General features: G+C 50.9%; 1 protein-coding gene across 1 annotated transcript in view; it reads left to right on the plus strand.

Moving 5' to 3' along the window:
• arhgef38 (Rho guanine nucleotide exchange factor (GEF) 38) overlaps positions 1-13,656 on the plus strand; it is a 114,302-nt gene extending 100,646 nt beyond the window's left edge. The window contains exons 12-14 of the mRNA XM_086006115.1: positions 2,897-3,095; positions 6,271-6,554; positions 8,004-13,656. Of these exons, the coding sequence (XP_085862241.1) occupies positions 2,897-3,095; positions 6,271-6,554; positions 8,004-8,189 (669 nt within the window). The 3' untranslated portion in view covers positions 8,190-13,656. The remainder of the gene's footprint in view (positions 1-2,896; positions 3,096-6,270; positions 6,555-8,003) is intronic.
• Positions 13,657-17,590: the final 3,934 nt, after the last annotated feature.

Raw genomic sequence — 17,590 nt, forward strand, 5'->3', positions numbered from 1 at the left:
TACTTTAAATCTCTGCCCCCTGGTTATTGACCTCTCTGCTAAGGGAAATAGGCCCTTCTTAGCCACTCGATCTAGGCCTCTCATAATTTTATACACCTCAATCAAGTCTCCCCTCAGCCTCCTCTGTTTCAAAGAAAACAAACCCAGCCAATCTAATCTTTCCTCATAGATAAAATTCCCCAGCCCAGGCAACATATTCGTAAATCTCCTCTGCACCCTCTCTAGTGCAATCACATCTTTCCTCTAATGCGGTGACCAGCATTTGTTGCTCTTTTCAATATCTCACCCAAGTGGCCCATTAATCTTGATCTTGCCCTGCTCCCTCAAAATCTGCATGTGGGCACCTCCAGCACCTGCTGTTGGAGAATGATCAGGAGCTGGACTCCTCGTCAGTTTGCCCCTCCATAGCCCAGAGAGAACGACAACAAGCAATAGAATTCAAATGCAAAGAGGTTATGTAAAATATGCTCAGAACCTTGGTTAGACCACAGTTGGAGCACTGTGAATAGTTCTAGTCTCCATCTTGCAAAAAGGGTACAGAGGCACTGGAGAAGGTGCAAAAAAAAAAGATTTACAAGGATGATTCCAGAACTGAGAGGTTCTAACTATCAGGAAAGGTTGAACCGGCTGGGACTCTTCTCTAGATAGAGAACTCTAAAATCATGAAGAGGTTCGATAGGGTAGACGTAGAGAAGGTATTTCCACTTGTTCCTGGGACTAGGGACAGGGTCACTGGCTAAGGCTTGGAAGCTAAGCAGAGCCAGGCCTGGTTAGTACCTGGAGGGGTGACCATCAGGGAAGATCAGGTGCAGAAGGTCACGGAAGGAGCCCCGAGGAGGGGCGGTTGGTGAGAAGGTCACGGAAGGAGCCCCGGGAGGGGCGGCTGGTGAGCAGGCCTGGGCGTTGGGCTGAAGATTGTCGGACAGGAGGAATGGTGGAAATGGAATGGCGGCGCGCACAGACGCAGCGGCTTTGCTTCTCCCAGGACGGTGCTATTTACATTTAATGTTAATGTTATTTGTACTGGACTCATGGGAGCTTGCAAGATCACATTTCGTTGTTCATGTACTTGTGCATTGTACAATGACAATAAAGTTGAATTATTATTGTGGGGGAGACCAGAACTAGGGGCCATCAATATAAGATAGTCACCAATAAATCCAATTCAGGAGAAATGTCTTTACCCAGAGAGTGGTGAGAATGTGGAACTCGCTACCACAGGGAGTGGTTGAGACGAGTAGCATAGATGCATTTAAAGGGAAGTTAGATAAGCACATGAGGGAGAAAGGAATAGAAGGATAGGTTGACTGAGTGAGTTGAAGTAGGGTGGGAGGAGGCTGGTGTGGAGCATAAACGCCGGCATGGATCAGTTGGGCCGAATGGCCTGTTTCTGTGCTGTAAATACTATGTAATTCTATCGCTGTAACTGTGGAAGCCATACTGTCACCCCAGCTGGGAATTCGTGCTCCACATTGCTCATCTACTCTCTGTCTGAGCTTGTCATTGGGACAGCTCGTTAACTAGTACTACTTGATTTACCTCATCTTCTCTCCTACTTTTTTCAGTCTGTGTGACGCCCTCCTGCACAGGGGGGCCTTGACTCTTCACTTGAATTTCTCAGATTAAAAGAAAATATACAAACTGATGATGAACATTGTACCATAAAGCGATGGTCTTGGAATTTTATAACAGAATCCCATTTCCACCTTGCTTTTTGGCAGTAGTTTAGACCGTCCATTCCCACAACCCATCGACCTGCTAACCAACTAACTACTACTTCATCTTGGTGTTTTCGGTCCCCGCCACAAACTCCGTTCTCTAGCCACTGACTCCATCCCTCACCTTAACATCTGTCCGAGGCTGAACCACACTATTCGCAACCTTGAAATGAGCTTCTGAACACACATCCACAGCATAACAAAGGCCGCCTACTTCCACCTCCGTAACATCGCCCGTCTCCGCCCCTTGCCTCAGCTCATCTGCTGCTGAAACCCTCATCCATGCCTTTGTTACCTCTAGACTTGACTATTCCAACGCACTCCTGGTTGGCCTCCCACATTCCACCCTCCGTAAACCAGCTCATCCAAAACTCTACTGCCCCGTGTCCTAACTCGCACCAAGTCCCGTTCACCCATCACCCCCTGTGCTCGCTGACCTACATTGGCTCCCGGTTAAGCAGCGCCTCGATTTCAAAATTCTCATCCTTGTTTTCAAATCCCTCCATGGCCTCGCCCCTCCCTATCTCTCTAATCTCCTTCAGCCCCACAACTCCCCGAGATATCGGCGCTCCTCTAATTCTGCCCTCTTGAGCATCCCTGATTATAAATCGCTCAAGCATTGGCGGCCGTGCCTTCTGTTGCCTGGGCCCTAAGCTCTGGAATTCCCTCCCTAAACCTCTCCGCCTCGCTACCTCTCTCTCCGCCTTTAAGACGCTCCTTAAAACCGACCTCTTTGACCCAGCTTTTGGTCACCTGCCATAATTTATCTTTGCGTGGATCGGTGTCAAATTTTTTGTCTTGTAACACTCCTGTGCAGCGCCTTGGGACGTTTTACTACATTAAAGGCGCTATATAAATACACGTTGTTGTTGTTGTAAACTTTCTATTCCCATATGGCGCTCCAGTCATCTAACTAGCTTCAGCTTTCAATTTGCAATTTAGGAATTTAATAATATCCCCACTGGTGTTGAATGAGCAGAGTCCACCACTTTCTGTTACTAAAATGACTGGCTACAAGTTTATTAACTCTTTTCCGATACAAATTCTGTAGGAACTACTGTACAACAACACGAGAACAACATTGTCTTTGATGATGTATGGGATTCTGTATAAAGGATGCTGTGAAGTTGTTCTGAGGTATTTACTGATAATTATTCTATATCTGTTGTCCCCTGAAGCCCAAAGCTCCCCATCAGACTGAGGACCACAGGACTAAGCTCCTGTCGACACACAGCCCAGGCAAGCTGTTTCAGGCAAAGCGGAAATTCAATGCCGCCCAAGATTTAGATGCATCTCTTCACGAGGGAGATATCGTGGCAGTTCTTGAGAAGCAGGATCCTCTGGGGAGCGTGAGCAGGTGGCTCGTTGATACAGGAAGTGAGTGTTTTCAACGGCTATCAACCGTAGGTTGAACTGAGTTTTGTTGATCTTTTAATGTGCTGGTCTTGCTGGTTCACTCTACTGCTCTCCTTCCTTAGGGGTTGAAGGAGGCAAAACTCTACCTTCCCACAGCCCACCCCCGCCGGGATTGCCGCATCGGAAATTTTGACTCAAGTATAACCTTTCTTGGAGCATAATTTGGGGTTTATTGAGATTTCATTGTAGCAGGCTTCACCCATTACATGATGCTGAGATGATAAATCCAACTCACTCACTGACTACGTCAGTGCCATCAGCTTCTAGTCATATGAAACTTTCCTTTGTATGCGCTTGCAAGGCTTTAGTGATCATCTTGAAACAGTAGAAATGAGATACAGTTAACTGGAGAAGGCTCTTGCGCTCTTTATTAAACATGTGCCAGCCGTGGCTCAGTGGGCAGCCCCCTCGTCTCTGAGTCAAGGTCGTGGGTTTAAGTCCCACTCCAGAGACTTGAGCACATACTCCAGGCTGACACTTTCACTGCAGTACTGAGGGAGCACTGCACTGTCGGAGGGGCAGTACTGAGGGAGCGCCGCACTGTCGGAGGGGCAGTACTGAGGGAGCGCCGCACTGTCAGGGCAGTACTGAGGGAGGGCCGCACTGTCGGAGGGGCAGTACTGAGGGAGGGCCGCACTGTCGGAGGGGCAGTACTGAGGGAGCGCCACACTGTCGGAGGGGCGGTACTGAGGGAGCGCCGCACTGTCGGAGGGGCAGTACTGAGGGAGCGCCGCACTGTCGGAGGGGCGGTACTGAGGGAGCGCCGCACTGTCGGAGGGGCAATACTGAGGGAGCACTGCACTGTCGGAGGGGCAGTACTGAGGGAGCACTGCACTGTCGGAGGGGCAGTACTGAGGGAGCGCCGCACTGTCGGAGGGGCGGTACTGAGGGGGCGCTGCACTGTCGGAGGGGCAGTACTGAGGGAGCGCCGCACTGTCGGAGGGGCAGTACTGAGGGAGCGCCGCACTGTCAGAGGGGCAGTACTGAGGGAGCACTGCACTGTCGGAGGGGCAGTACTGAGGGAGCGCCGCACTGTCGGAGGGGCGGTACTGAGGGAGCGCTGCACTGTCGGAGGGGCAGTACTGAGGGAGCGCCGCACTGTCGGAGGGGCGGTACTGAGGGAGCGCCGCACTGTCGGAGGGGCAGTACTGAGGGAGCACTGCACTGTCGGAGGGGCAGTACTGAGGGAGCGCCGCACTGTCGGAGGGGCAGTACTGAGGGAGCGCCGCACTGTCAGAGGGGCAGTACTGAGGGAGCACTGCACTGTCGGAGGGGCAGTACTGAGGGAGCGCCGCACTGTCGGAGGGGCGGTACTGAGGGAGCGCTGCACTGTCGGAGGGGCAGTACTGAGGGAGCGCCGCACTGTCGGAGGGGCGGTACTGAGGGAGCGCCACACTGTCGGAGGGGCGGTACTGAGGGAGCGCTGCACTGTCGGAGGGGCAGTACTGAGGGAGCGCCGCACTGTCGGAGGGGCGGTACTGAGGGAGCGCCGCACTGTCGGAGGGGCAGTACTGAGGGAGCACTGCACTGTCGGAGGGGCAGTACTGAGGGAGCACTGCACTGTCGGAGGGGCAGTACTGAGGGAGCACTGCACTGTCGGAGGGGCAGTACTGAGGGAGCGCCGCACTGTCGGAGGGGCGGTACTGAGGGAGCGCTGCACTGTCGGAGGGGCGGTACTGAGGGAGCGCCGCACTGTCGGGGGGCAGTACTGAGGGAGCGCTGCACTGTCGGAGGGGCAGTACTGAGGGAGCACTGCACTGTCGGAGGGGCAGTACTGAAGGAGCGCCGCACTGTCGGAGGGGCAGTACTGAGGGAGCGCCGCACTGTCGGAGGGGCAGTACTGAGGGAGTGCTGCACTGTCAGAGGGTCAGTTCTGAGGGAGCGCCGCAGGTGCTGTGTTTCGGATGAGACGTTAAACCGCGGCTCCATCTGCTCTCTCAGGTGGATGTAAAAGATCCCATGGCCACTATTTCGAGGAAGAGCAGGGGAGTTCTCCACGGTGTCCTGGGCCAACATTTATCCCACAACCAACATCACTAAAACATCATCTGGTCATTATCCCGACTTCACTTCAAAAGTACTTCATTGGCTGTAAAGCACCTTGGGACGTCCTGAGTGGTGAAAGGTGTTATAGAAATACATGATCATCCTTTATGGCTGGTTTTATCAGCTTTGTTGAGGTTGGATTAAACACAATTACTTCCTGACTACTTGGTCTCTTATTAATGCCTGGTACTATCATTGTAAAAGATGGGCGAGATTTTCTAGGGAGGTCAGCTAGCCTCATATAGCTCACATCCATTGGCAAAGGGCTGGTTGCAATGTTACTTGACTTACAAAGCATTCCTGGACACGGGGAGGGAGGGTGTGGGGGTGGGGGTGGGGGCACAGAGTCGAGCACAATTGGAGTGGGCGGTTTATAGTTTGGGATAAGGCCTGTATCCATCGTGTCTCCACACCTTTTTTTCTGTGCACCATCTTGAAGGCCCGCCGAGAGTCAGCACCCACCACACCAGCCAGCAACGATAATAACAGATAAAAGAAAGAAAGACTTGCATTTCTCCAGCACCTTTCACGATCACCGGATGTCCCAAAGCGCTTTACAGCCAATGAAGTACTTTTTGAACCGTTGTAATGTACTTAACACAGCAGCCAATGTGCGCGCAGCAAGCTCCCACAAATAGTTATTATCTGTTATAGTGATGTTGGTTGAGGGATAAATATGGCCAGGACACCAGGGAGAACTCAGCTGCTCTTCTTTGAAATAGTGCACAGGATCTTTTACGTCAACCGGAGAGAGCAGACGGCGCCTCAGTTTAATGTCTCATCTGAAAGACAGCATCTCCAACAGTGCAGCACTCCCTCAGCACTGCACTAAAGTGTCAGCCTAGATTTTTGTGCTTAAGTCTCTGGAGTGAGACTTGAACCCACAGCCTTCTGACTCAGAGATGAGAGTGCTGCCCACTGAGCCACAGCTGACACTTATGTCAATCGATCATGGATAACAATGTGATCTTGGTCAGTCATGTGCTTTGTTGGATCGATTTTATCCCATATGGTACGATAAAGGTTTTGAGAAGTGTTGTCGTGATATAATATCCAGGGGTGAATAATAACCGCTTTTGATCCCATGTAGTGACACAAGGTTATGTGTATTCCTCGTTTCTGAGACCGTACAATCCTGCGATTGGGCAGAACGGAGTGTCCACAGATGGATCCGTGACGGATGGAGATTTCGATGACATTAGCCTATTTGTGTCTTCATACTCTGGAGATAGCACCAGCATAAGGAGTTCGCATTTTAGCACCAGTGACAGTGACACCGCGATGAACGGCTCTCAGGAAACGAGTCCTTGCACCCCGGACACGATGTCAATCAACGGAAGCGATGACAGTTCAAGCGACTTAGGAGAGCAGCAGGTAAAGCCGGCAGGCTGTTCAAAAACTACCAGATGGCGCTAACCTATAGATGTAATTACCTTTCAACCCTTTACCTGCCTCAGGCCTAAACTTGAGGTCAAAGTTGTGCCCTGAGCCTATTCCCATCTTCTGAGGGAGCGCTGCACTGTCGGAGGGTCAATACTGAGGGAGTGCTGCACTGTCGGAGGGGCAGTATTGAGGGAGCACTGCACTGTCAAAGGGGCAGTACTGAGGGAGTGCTGCACTGTCGGAGGGGCAGTACTGAGGGAGTGCTGCGCTGTTGGAGGGGCAATACTGAGGGAGTGCTGCACTGTCGGAGGGGCAGTACTGAGGGAGCACTGCGCTGTCAAAGGGGCAGTACTGAGGGAGCGCTGCACTGTCGGAGTGTCAGTACTGAGGGAGCGCCGCACTGTCGGAGGGGCAATACTGAGGGAGCGCTGCACTGTCAGAGGGGCAATACTGAGGGAGTGCTGCACTGTCGGAGGGGCAGTATTGAGGGAGTGCTGCACTGTCGGAGGGGCAGTACTGAGGCAGTGCCGCACTGTCGGAGGGGCAGTACTGAGGGAGCACTGCACTGTCAGAGGGGCAGTACTGAGGGAGCACTGCACTGTCGAAGGGGCAGTACTGAGGCAGTGCCACACTGTCGGAGGGGCAGTACTGAGGGAGCGCTGCACTGTCAGAGGGGCAGTACTGAGAGAGCGCCGCACTGTCAGAGGTGCCGTCTTTCGGATGTGTCGTTAACCGAGGTCCCGCCTGCTCTCTCGGGTGAACGTGAAAGATCCCATGGCCACTATATCTAGCCTAGGATCCTATCCAATCTAATGCACACACACTAACTCCATGTTTAGTCTATTCTTAATTTGGTTCTTAGTTCATTTTTTTTCAAGCAAAAATGGCTCTTATGTTTTTACTTAACTTGCTTAATTCAATTTTTTTAATGCAAAATTAACAGGAGTAGACAAGGTTGTAACTATCAGGAAAAATTGAACAGGCTGACAAGAGGATGACCTGATAGAGGCGTTTAAAATTACGAAGGGGTTTGATAAGGTCGACGTAGAGAAGATGTTGGACTTGGGGGAGACCAAAACCACGGGGTCATCAATATAAGATGGTCATTAAAATCCAATAAAGAATTCAAGAGAAACTTCTTTACACAGAGAGTTGGTGAGAATGTGGCACTCGCTACCACAGGGAGTGGTTGAGGTGAATCGCGTCGATGCATTGAAGGGGAAGCTAGATAAACACACGAGGGAGAAAGGAATAGAGGGATATGGTGATAGGGTGGGAGGAGATGTGGAGCAGAAACACTGGCATGGATCTCTTGGGCCGGATGGCCTGTTTCTGTGCTGTAATTTCTATGTATTCGAGAAAGACAGGAAATTAAATACAGGACTTTCCCAGCAATCCGCTTTTTGTATTTTTAACACTGCTTACTCTTATCCGTTACAGATCTTTTATGCAGTTTATCCCTTTCAAGCGCGAAGTGAACATGAGCTCAGCCTTGAAGAGTATGAGAAAGTGAAGATAGTAAGATCCAGCGATTTGAGTGGGAACAAAGACTGGTGGTTGGCAGAAGTTAAAGGGAAAAGGGGCTATGTCCCTGCTAACTACCTGGGAAGAATGTCGTATGCATGAAGACTCGACACGTGGAAACCTTTAAAGAGACTCATGGATGGAAAGACTTCATTTTTTAGTTGCTCTCCTAGTTTGCTGCATAAGAACATAAGAATTAGGAGCAGGAGTCGGCCATTCGGCCCCTCGAGCCTGCTCCGCCATTCAATAAGATCAAGGCTGATCATCGACCTCAACTCCACTTTCCCGCCCGATTCCCCCAATCCCTTGATTCCCCGAGAGTCCAAAAATCTCTCGATCTCAGCCTTGAATATACTCAACGACTGAGCCTCCACAGCCCTCTGGGGCAGAGAATTCCACAGATTCACAGCCCTCTGAGTGAAGAAATTTCTCCTCATCTCAGTCTTAAATGGCCGACCCCTTATTCTGAGACTGTGGCCCCTGGTTCTACACTCCCCAGCCAGGGGAAAGTATGCATCGTGGCGAAGGAGCCAAGTCTGTTTTACTAGACGTGGAGAATGGTAACTGGAACACGTGGCTGCAACTATTTGGTCTGTGACTGTCTCATTGCCCATTCTCCAACTCCTGGTCCTCTGCGATTACACACTAGCAAACTCTGCAATTGAAGTAAATTTTATTTTTCATGAAGGATAGGAAACTATTAGCACATAGCAACTTTGTAGGGGAGTGTATCCCCGTGTGTGTATGTGTGTGTGTGTATACGTGTGTGTGTGTATACGTGTGTGTGTGTATGTGTGTACGTGTGTATGTGTGTACGTGTGTGTGTGTGTACGTGTGTGTACGTGTGTGTGTGTACGTGTGTGTGTGTGTGTACGTGTGTGTGTGTACGTGTGTGTGTGTACGTGTGTGTGTGTACGTGTGTGTGTGTACGTGTGTGTGTGTACGTGTGTGTGTGTACGTGTGTGTGTGTGTACGTGTGTGTGTGTGTACGTGTACGTGTGTACATGTGTGCGTGTGTGTACGTGCGCGTGTGTGTGTGTACGTGTGTGTGTGTGTGTACGTGTGTACGTGTGTGTGTGTACATGTGTGTGTGTGTGTACGTGTGTGTGTGTACGCGTGTGTGTACGTGTGTGTGTGTGTATGTGTACGTGTGTACATGTGTGTGTGTGTGTGTACGTGTGTGTGTGTACGTGTGTGTGCGTACGTGTGTGTGTGTGTGTACGTGTGTGTGTACGTGTGTGTGTACGTGTGTGTGTGTACATGTGTGTGTGTGTACGTGTGTGTGTGTACGTGTGTGTACGTGTGTGTGTGTACGTGTGTGTGCGTACGTGTGTGTGTGTGCATACGTGTGTGTGTGTGCGTACGTGTGTGTGTGTGTGTGTACGTGTGTGTGTGTACGTGTGTGTGTGTACGTGTGTGTGTGTGTGTGTGTGCGTACGTGTGTGTGTGTGCGTACGTGTGTGTGTGTGCACGTGTGTGTGTGTACGTGTGTGTACGTGTGTGTGCGTACGTGTGTGTGTGTGTACGTGTGTGTGTGTACGTGTGTGTGTGTGTGTGCGTACGTGTGTGTGTGTGTGTGTGTACGTGTGTGTGTGTACGTGTGTGTAAGAGGGAGATGAACACCAGTGAGGGAAATGGCAGCAACCCCCATTTGCTTCTATTATGTGGGAAGATTCCTAGGTCCAAGAATATAGACTTTGGTGTTAAACACTACTCCTGTGGAGTAAGTCCTTTTAAATGTAAGTTTTGGGACCTGAGGACATAAAATGGTACATGCTCATTGCAGCTTTGTACATGAAGTACAATATTTAATCAGCAAATCTTTTTTCCCAAGCATTTCCGTTCTTAACTATCACTGAAGGCAAAGTCTAAAGATTGCTGTTCGTAGTATCATACAGCACAGAAGGAGGCCATTCGGCCCATCGTGCCTGTAACGGCTCTTTGAAAGAACGGTCCAATTGCATTATCCAGTCCTGTTGATGACGTGTGTGGGTAACTCTTGCGTTAACCTAGCAGAGGGCGGAATGCCAGATGAACACGTTAAGCCCGTTACTACGTACCAGCAACAGAAACTTCTAGACTAATACTGAGTCTCACTCATGTTGGAGAACCGGATATGGAGGGCAACATTCCCGATTTTCTGAACTTTGAAATCAATGGCTGGAAAATCGGGAGCAGCGTGAATTGGGTGCACTGACTTTCATACCCATTTTCCGGATCTGCATCCCATCTCACAAGACTGTACCAGGAATCTCAGACTCCGCTTGTAGCGTTTGCATTGGGTTAGTTGAACTAAATTCGACTTGTTCGATTCCCTTCACATTACGCAAGAGCCATGAAAAACTCCACATTGCTGAATAAAGTTCCTGACCATGGTTCCCTTCGAGAAAGACCAGGAATGTTGTTGCGTCTTTTCGTGAAACCTCTTGTGTCACGATCAGAAGAGTTGTTTCCTGCGCAAGTTCGTGCAATAAAAACAAAACAAGAAGCAAAGCTGTCGATTTAGGAACCCAAGGTTTGAGATTGTCGGTGGTGTTATTCTACAAACAATGAAGGCATTCGTACCAAGCTCTTGTGCCCGTTATTTTAACAGATGAATTAACATTTTTATTTATGCATTAAGTGTTTGTACAATAACATTGATGACCGTAATGTGTACTGGATATTGCCTTAAGCTCATCCAAAACTCTGCTGCCCCTATCCTAACTCGCACCAAGTCCCGTTCTATTGCCCACTGTGCTCACTGCCCCGTGTCCTAACTCACACCCAGTCCCGTTCACCCATCACCCCCTGTGCTCACTGCCCCGTGTCCTAACTCACACCCAGTCCCGTTCACCCATCACCCCCTGTGCTCACTGCCCTGTGTCCTAACTCACACCCAGTCCCGTTCACCCATCACCCCCTGTGCTCACTGCCCCGTGTCCTAACTCACACCCAGTCCCGTTCACCCATCACCCCCTGTGCTCACTGCCCCGTGTCCTAACTCGCACCCAGTCCCGTTCATCCATCACCCCCTGTGCTCACTGCCCTGTGTCCTAACTCACACCCAGTCCCGTTCACTCATCACCCCCTGTGCTCACTGCCCCATGTCCTAACTCGCACCAAGTCCCATTCTATCACCCCTTGGGCTCACTGACCCACATTGGCTCCCAGTCTGGCAATGCCTCAAATTTAAAATTCTCATCCTTGTGTTTAAATCCCTCCATGGCCTCGTCCTTCCCTCTCTCTCTCTACCCTGCTCCAGCCCTGCAAACCTCCAAGATCTCTGCATTCTTCCAATTCTGGCCTCTTGTGCATCCCCGATTTTCATCGCTCCACCATGGGCGGCCGTGCCTTCAGCCGTCTAGGCCCTAAGCTCTGGAATTCTCTCCCTAAACCTCTCCACCTCTCCACCTCTCTCTCCTTTAAGATGCTCCTTAAAACCTACCTCTTTGGCCAAGCTTTTGGACACCTGCCCTAACATCTCCTTATGTGGCTCAGTGTCAAATTTTGTCTGATAATCGCTCCTGTGAAACGCCTTGGGATGTTTTACTACATTAAAGGCGCTTTGAAAATGCAAGTTGTTGTTAAGGTACTGAGCTAACAACCCAAAATGTTGAGAGTTTAAATCTTGCTATTGAAATTGAAACCAACAGCTAACACCAGCAGAGCTGCCATCAGAAAAACCAGCCTGGTTCATAAATCTCTCTCCGGCAAAGGGAACCTGCCAGCATTGCTGGATCTGGTCTACTCTGGTCCCAATTGACTCTTAATGACTTCTGCAGTGGCCTTGAAAGCCACCTAGCTGTTCAAACCATTGATACAAAGCAAGAAAGCCTACTGCCACCATCTCGGGCATCAGTACAGTCTTGCCAGTGTTGCTTGTACCGCGTGAACAGAATTGCTAAACTCTGCTTATGTGGTCAATGCGATCACGTCCAAAAAAAAAGCTAATCCATTCTGGATGAATTTTATCACAAATTCCTATTTACCATTGAATTAAGCTGCCCTTACATGTTGCGTTATTATTCGTCCAGCTTGTTTTTTACAAAATTGTGACACGTCAACTAATTGTGAACCGTAGCCTGTTATTTTCAGACAGCTGGTCCTAACCCTAATTATATGCTGAATTCTGGCATGAGGTGATGTACCTTCCACTAATTTTCCAATTTTAATGGCTAGTTTAACAAGTCTATAAGCTCTTGTGTGAGAAGATTTAAGCTAGGCATGAAAACAGAATTTTTTTTTAGTCATTCATACGATGTGGATGTCACCAGCAAGGCCAATATTTATTGCACATCCCTAATTACCCTTGAGAAGGTGGTGGCAGTTAAGAATCAACCACATTGCTGTGGGTCTGGAGTCACATGTAGGCCAGACCAAGGATGGACAACAGATTTCCCTAGTGGGAATTTGGTAGTTTCATCACCATTACTAGCTTTTTTAATGCCAGATTTAAATTTAATTAATTATTTTGAAATTAAATTCTCCAGGGGATTTGAACTTGGGATTACTAGTCCAGTAACATAACCACTATGCTACGGTACTCCCTGCAGAAATGAGACTAGTTGATCTCCACGTAAGTGGAGCACTAAGTGCCAACTCTTTAACCCATGAAATGCCGTGAGTTTCCTGTCTGCCTCGCATTTCCTCGGACGGTTTCTATTGTTTTTATATAAATGGTGTGCAGGAATTTTACACACTTTCTCAATGTATTTTGCTACAGAGAGCCTGTTGTAATACAGATTGCACAATAGTGGCAGGTATATACAATGAATGTCATGTAGAGTTCTACAATCCTAGACAATAGGTTGGGGTGCTTAATGATAGGGCTGAGATCATTTCAAGAAAGGAGGATGTGCGTGTGCGTGTGTGTGTGCGTGTGTGTGTGTGAGATTTAGCAGTCTGCCTTAAGCTGATGTAGCTCTTCCACCACATAATGCACAGATGGCTTTCGACTAGAGCAGAGTGGAGCCTCGTTCCGCCTGAGCTTGAGCACGTAGCCTTTGAAGCTGTCCAGACGATCCACCACAACTAATGGTCACCGTGTTCCCTGTCCAACGAGAAATCAGTCAGGATTGGTTGGCCTGCGCCCAATCTCAGTCCTGATCTGAGTTATGGCCACAGAATGAATCCCTGTACTCCAGGAGTACAGACCAGTGCAGTGCAAACTATCCCCCTGTGCGGACAATACGTAATCAATCACACCACTTATTTCTCCAGCACATTCTGGTCCATAAATAGATTCAGCCAGCATATTGGACCATTAGCTTAATTTGGAGACAAGCTTCGTAGCTCCCTAGAGTTGCTTTCGATGACTAGACTACACGAATTGTAGAAATGATTGTTGATATGGTTTGACTTGCAAAACTAGTCTGCACGCTTTCGTTCGGTCCGTTTCTTTCTAGTGAAAATTTCACATTTCATGTGTTTAGCATTTTAAACATTAGTGCAATCGTCGTTTTTCCCATGGGGAAATGACTGTATTTATCTCGTCAACCTGTAAGATTCAGTGGATGAATTGATTCACGAGTTGTATATGATTCAAAACTTGTACATGACTCTTTCCAAATTAACTTGCACTATAAAATGGTTATTTTTTTATCTTACATCGACGAGTGTAGAATTTCTTTTAGCAACAAGAGAAAACTGGATGTAAGGGTAAATAGTTCCGGCTGTGAGAAAAGGGTTAAATTGTTATTTTTTAAAGAGTTCACATTGCAGAACTTTACATGCATATTTGACCCCGATGAGCTTCAGACCATATATCCGCGCCATCACTTAGACTGCCTGTTTCCACCTCGCCCAACTCCGCCCCTGCCTCAGCTCATCTTCTGCTGAAACCCTCATCCATGCCTCTGTTACCTCTCGACTTGACTATTCCAACGCACTCTTGGCCGGCCTCCTGCGTTCTACCCTCCAAAACTTGGCTGCCTGTGTCCTAACTCGCACCAAGTCCCGTTCACCCTTCACCCCTGTGCTCGCTGACCCACACTGGCTCCCGGTTAAGCAACGCCTCAATTTTAAAATTCTCATCCTTATTTTCAAATCCCTCCATGGCCTCACCCCTCCCTATCTCTGTAACCTCCTCCAGACCCACAACCCTCCGAGATGTCTACGCTCCTCTAATTCTGGCCTCTTGAGCATCCCTGATTTTCATCGCTCCACCATTGGCGGCCGTGCCTTCAGCTGCCAAGGCCCTGATGTCTGGAATTCCTGCCCTAAACCTCTCCACCTCTCTACCTCTTTCCTACTTTAAGACGCTCCTTAACACCTACCTCTTTGACATCTGCCCTAATATCTCCTGATGTGACTCGGTGTCAAAGTTTGTTTGATAATCGTTCCTGTGAAGCGTTTCGGGACGTTTTACGACATTAAAGGCGCGGTATAAATACAAGTGGTTGCTCAGAGCTCATACCAGGAATTTGAGCATAACCAGCCCCACCCCTGACAATTTTCTGTCCATTTAATTTTAACGGACGTGAAAGTGTGGGAGGTCATGTGCCCAGATTCCCGCTGTATGTCCATGACTTCCCAGAAATGCTAAGGAACAAGGGGCTAGATTTTCAGTTGATAGCGCCAGCAGTTAGTGCCTTAAGAGAAGTGATTTTCGGGCGCTATGCGTGTAGCGCCCGTGCGCAGCGCAGTTTGCGCCCCGCCCCAAATTAAGTTGCCCGTTAGCGCCGGCGCAAAGTTTAGCGCCCGCCCGGATGCGCGCGCAGAAAATGACATCACATCCTCGTGCAACGCCCTTTGTGCGCCCCGATTCCAAACTTCAGTCGGACCGCCCCATTGTGCGGCTGGCGGCCGGAGCGTTTGGAAAAAGGAACGCAACACAACCAGCGCGGGCCCCGGGGGGCGCAAATTAAAGGGGACGTGCTCTCCAGTATAAAGGCCAGCCTTTTTTCAGAAAACACTCTTGTGCAACGCATTTCTGGAGACACAACAAGGAGGATAGCTAACTGGTTTCAAGCAGCAAGAGCTCAGGTATTTTTGGACTCAGGCCAGAGCGCTGCAAGTGGCCTTTTGGAAATTTGAGTGTTTGCCAGGATTTGATGGGGGTTGCATGGGGTGCCAACGCGGAGCTGCAGCTCCATGTCCGTGGGGCTCGCAAACGCATTGTGAGAGGGGCAGCCCTGGCTAGAGGCAGAGGGGGCTACAGGCGTCGGCCACGTAGGCCTTACCCAGTCAGGCTATACTGCCAGCAGCGCTCCTACCTAAACATGAGTGCCGCGCGATGTGTTAAAAGGCTCCGATTCCGAAAGGAGGTGATTGCAGAGATCTGCCACCTGCTTCGCCGAGATCTGCGGCCAAAGCTCAGGTGCAGGACGTCTCTGTCGGTGGAAGTGAAGGTGACGGTGGCATTGAACTTCTATGCCACCGGCTACTTCCAATACGCTGCTGGGGACATAGCAAACATCTCCCAGTACGGCGCGCATCGCTGCATCCACCAGGTGACCGAAGCACTGTTCAGAAGGAGAAGCCAATTCATCTCCTTCCCCATGGCCCTGGAGAGCCAGCATCAGCGTGCATTGGGATTTTCCAGACTCGGGGAATTCCCCTTGGTGCAGGGCGCCATTGACTGTACGCATGTGGCTTTGCGGGCCCCTCTGGAGCATGGCGAGCAGTATCGCAACAGGAAGGGCTACCATTCTCTGAATGTGCAGCTGGTCTGTGACCACAAGCAGCGCATCATGGCAGCCAATGCCAGCTTCCCAGGCAGCAGCCACGATGCCTTTATCCTGCGGCAGAGTACTGTGCATGACATGTTCCAGGCACAGCCTCCCCCAAGAGGATGGCTACTCGGGGACAAAGGCTATCCTTTGTGCACCTGGCTCATGACCCCGCTCCGCGCGCCCAGGACCGCTGCTGAAGAGGCCTGCAACGAGAGCCATCAAACCACCCGCAACATCATCGAGCTAACTATTGGGGTCCTCAAGCAGCGGTTCCGCTGCCTTGATCGCTCCGGAGGAGCTCTCCAGTATTCGCCGGACCGGGTCTCCCAATTTGTGGTGGTTTGCTGCATGCTACACAACCTGGCTATCTGCAGGACTCAGGCACTGCCACCTGACGTTGGACCAGCACCTCAGGAGGAGGAGCAGGAGGAGCATGAGGAGGAGGAGGAGGAGGAGCAGGAGTACGTTCCCAGGAGGGAGCGACCAGGGCCATGGGCCGCACGACGCCACCTTATTACACGGTACTTCTAAGCCCCCTGTCAGGGAATGGCCAGGGGCCATGAGGGAAGATGAATGCAGCCGCTCCGCAAGCCCTCAGCCGGCGAAGCCAACAAGCACTAAGAAGAACAACCATGGAGACTGCATGAATAAAGATAATTTTTTATTACACAAAAATGAAAAGCCCTTCCCACATGAATCCCCAAAAACAATAAACGGGCCCCACAAAAAGCCCAACAAACGACTCACTCCCACAAACTGGGGAGGAGTCACTCCACCTTTCTTCAAACCGGGCCTCAACGTCGGCCTAACGCAAAAAATAAGCCCTCCAACAACACAACCATGGGCAAAATAAAGATGGCCACCGCCATATAAAAGGAAAGCTGGCCACACCCTCTACTGAGTGGCCCGTGAGGGCGAGACCTTGCCCAGCCTTTTGCCTCCCCTGCCCGGCCTGCTGCTCCTTCGCAAGCTCTGCCCAGTGGCTGCTGCGAGGCTGGGGGAAGGTGCCTGAGGCTCAGATGCCCTTCCGCCAGATGCCGCTGGGGGGCGGCCTACACGGCGTTTGGGCCTCGAGGGGCCGTCTGCTGAGTGGCGCACCTGAGCCTGGCCACCATCAGCTGCAGCCGCTTGCCCTTGACGCCCCAGTGGGGGAATGGCGGCGACGGATGGCGCAATGTGGGCCAGCTGGCGTCTGGGATGCGCTGGCTGGTGCTGTGGCGCGGTGGCACTCGGCCGGGCCCGCACTGCAGGATCCGCAACAATCAGCCGAGGGGCGGCTTGCTGGGATGGTCCAGCGTGGCGGCTGCCCTGGCGATGCCTGCCTGAGACAGCGCGTGTGGCAGCAGTGAGTGCCCCTGTTGTCCTGGTGTGCGCGCGCATCACATCCGCCAGGGTCTTGACGGCATCAGTCAGCATGCGGCCACTCGCGGCAGTTGCTGCCCCGAACTCGCGCACACTGGTCGCCAGCGACTCGATGGCCTCAGGCATGCGCCCCACCACGCTCATGAGCTCCGTGTGGCGCCGGTCCGAATCCTCGGCCATCTTATCCAGCTTCCGCACCTCCTCCGAGGTGAAGGTGTCCAGACTGGAGTCGCGACTCTCCTGCTGGGGAGGAGGGGGCCGAACTAAGGGACCCTTGCCACGTTGGTGGCGGCGAGTGTGCCGATCAACAGCACTCCCCTCTGATCCTTCCCCCCTTTGGGGGGAAGGCCGCGGGCCACGCGCACGGCTCCTGGGTGGCTGGACGCCACTGGTCCCAGAAGCTGCATTGCCCTGTGACAGTTCCTCCAGGCACTCGTCCAGTGAGGAGGTGTCAAGCATTTCCTCCTCTCCTGCGGGACGTGACTG

This window comes from Somniosus microcephalus, chromosome 2 (assembly GCF_052327205.1).
Source record: "Somniosus microcephalus isolate GS21.2 chromosome 2, FLI_Smic_1.0, whole genome shotgun sequence".
NCBI classification, from domain to species: Eukaryota; Metazoa; Chordata; class Chondrichthyes; order Squaliformes; family Somniosidae; genus Somniosus; species Somniosus microcephalus.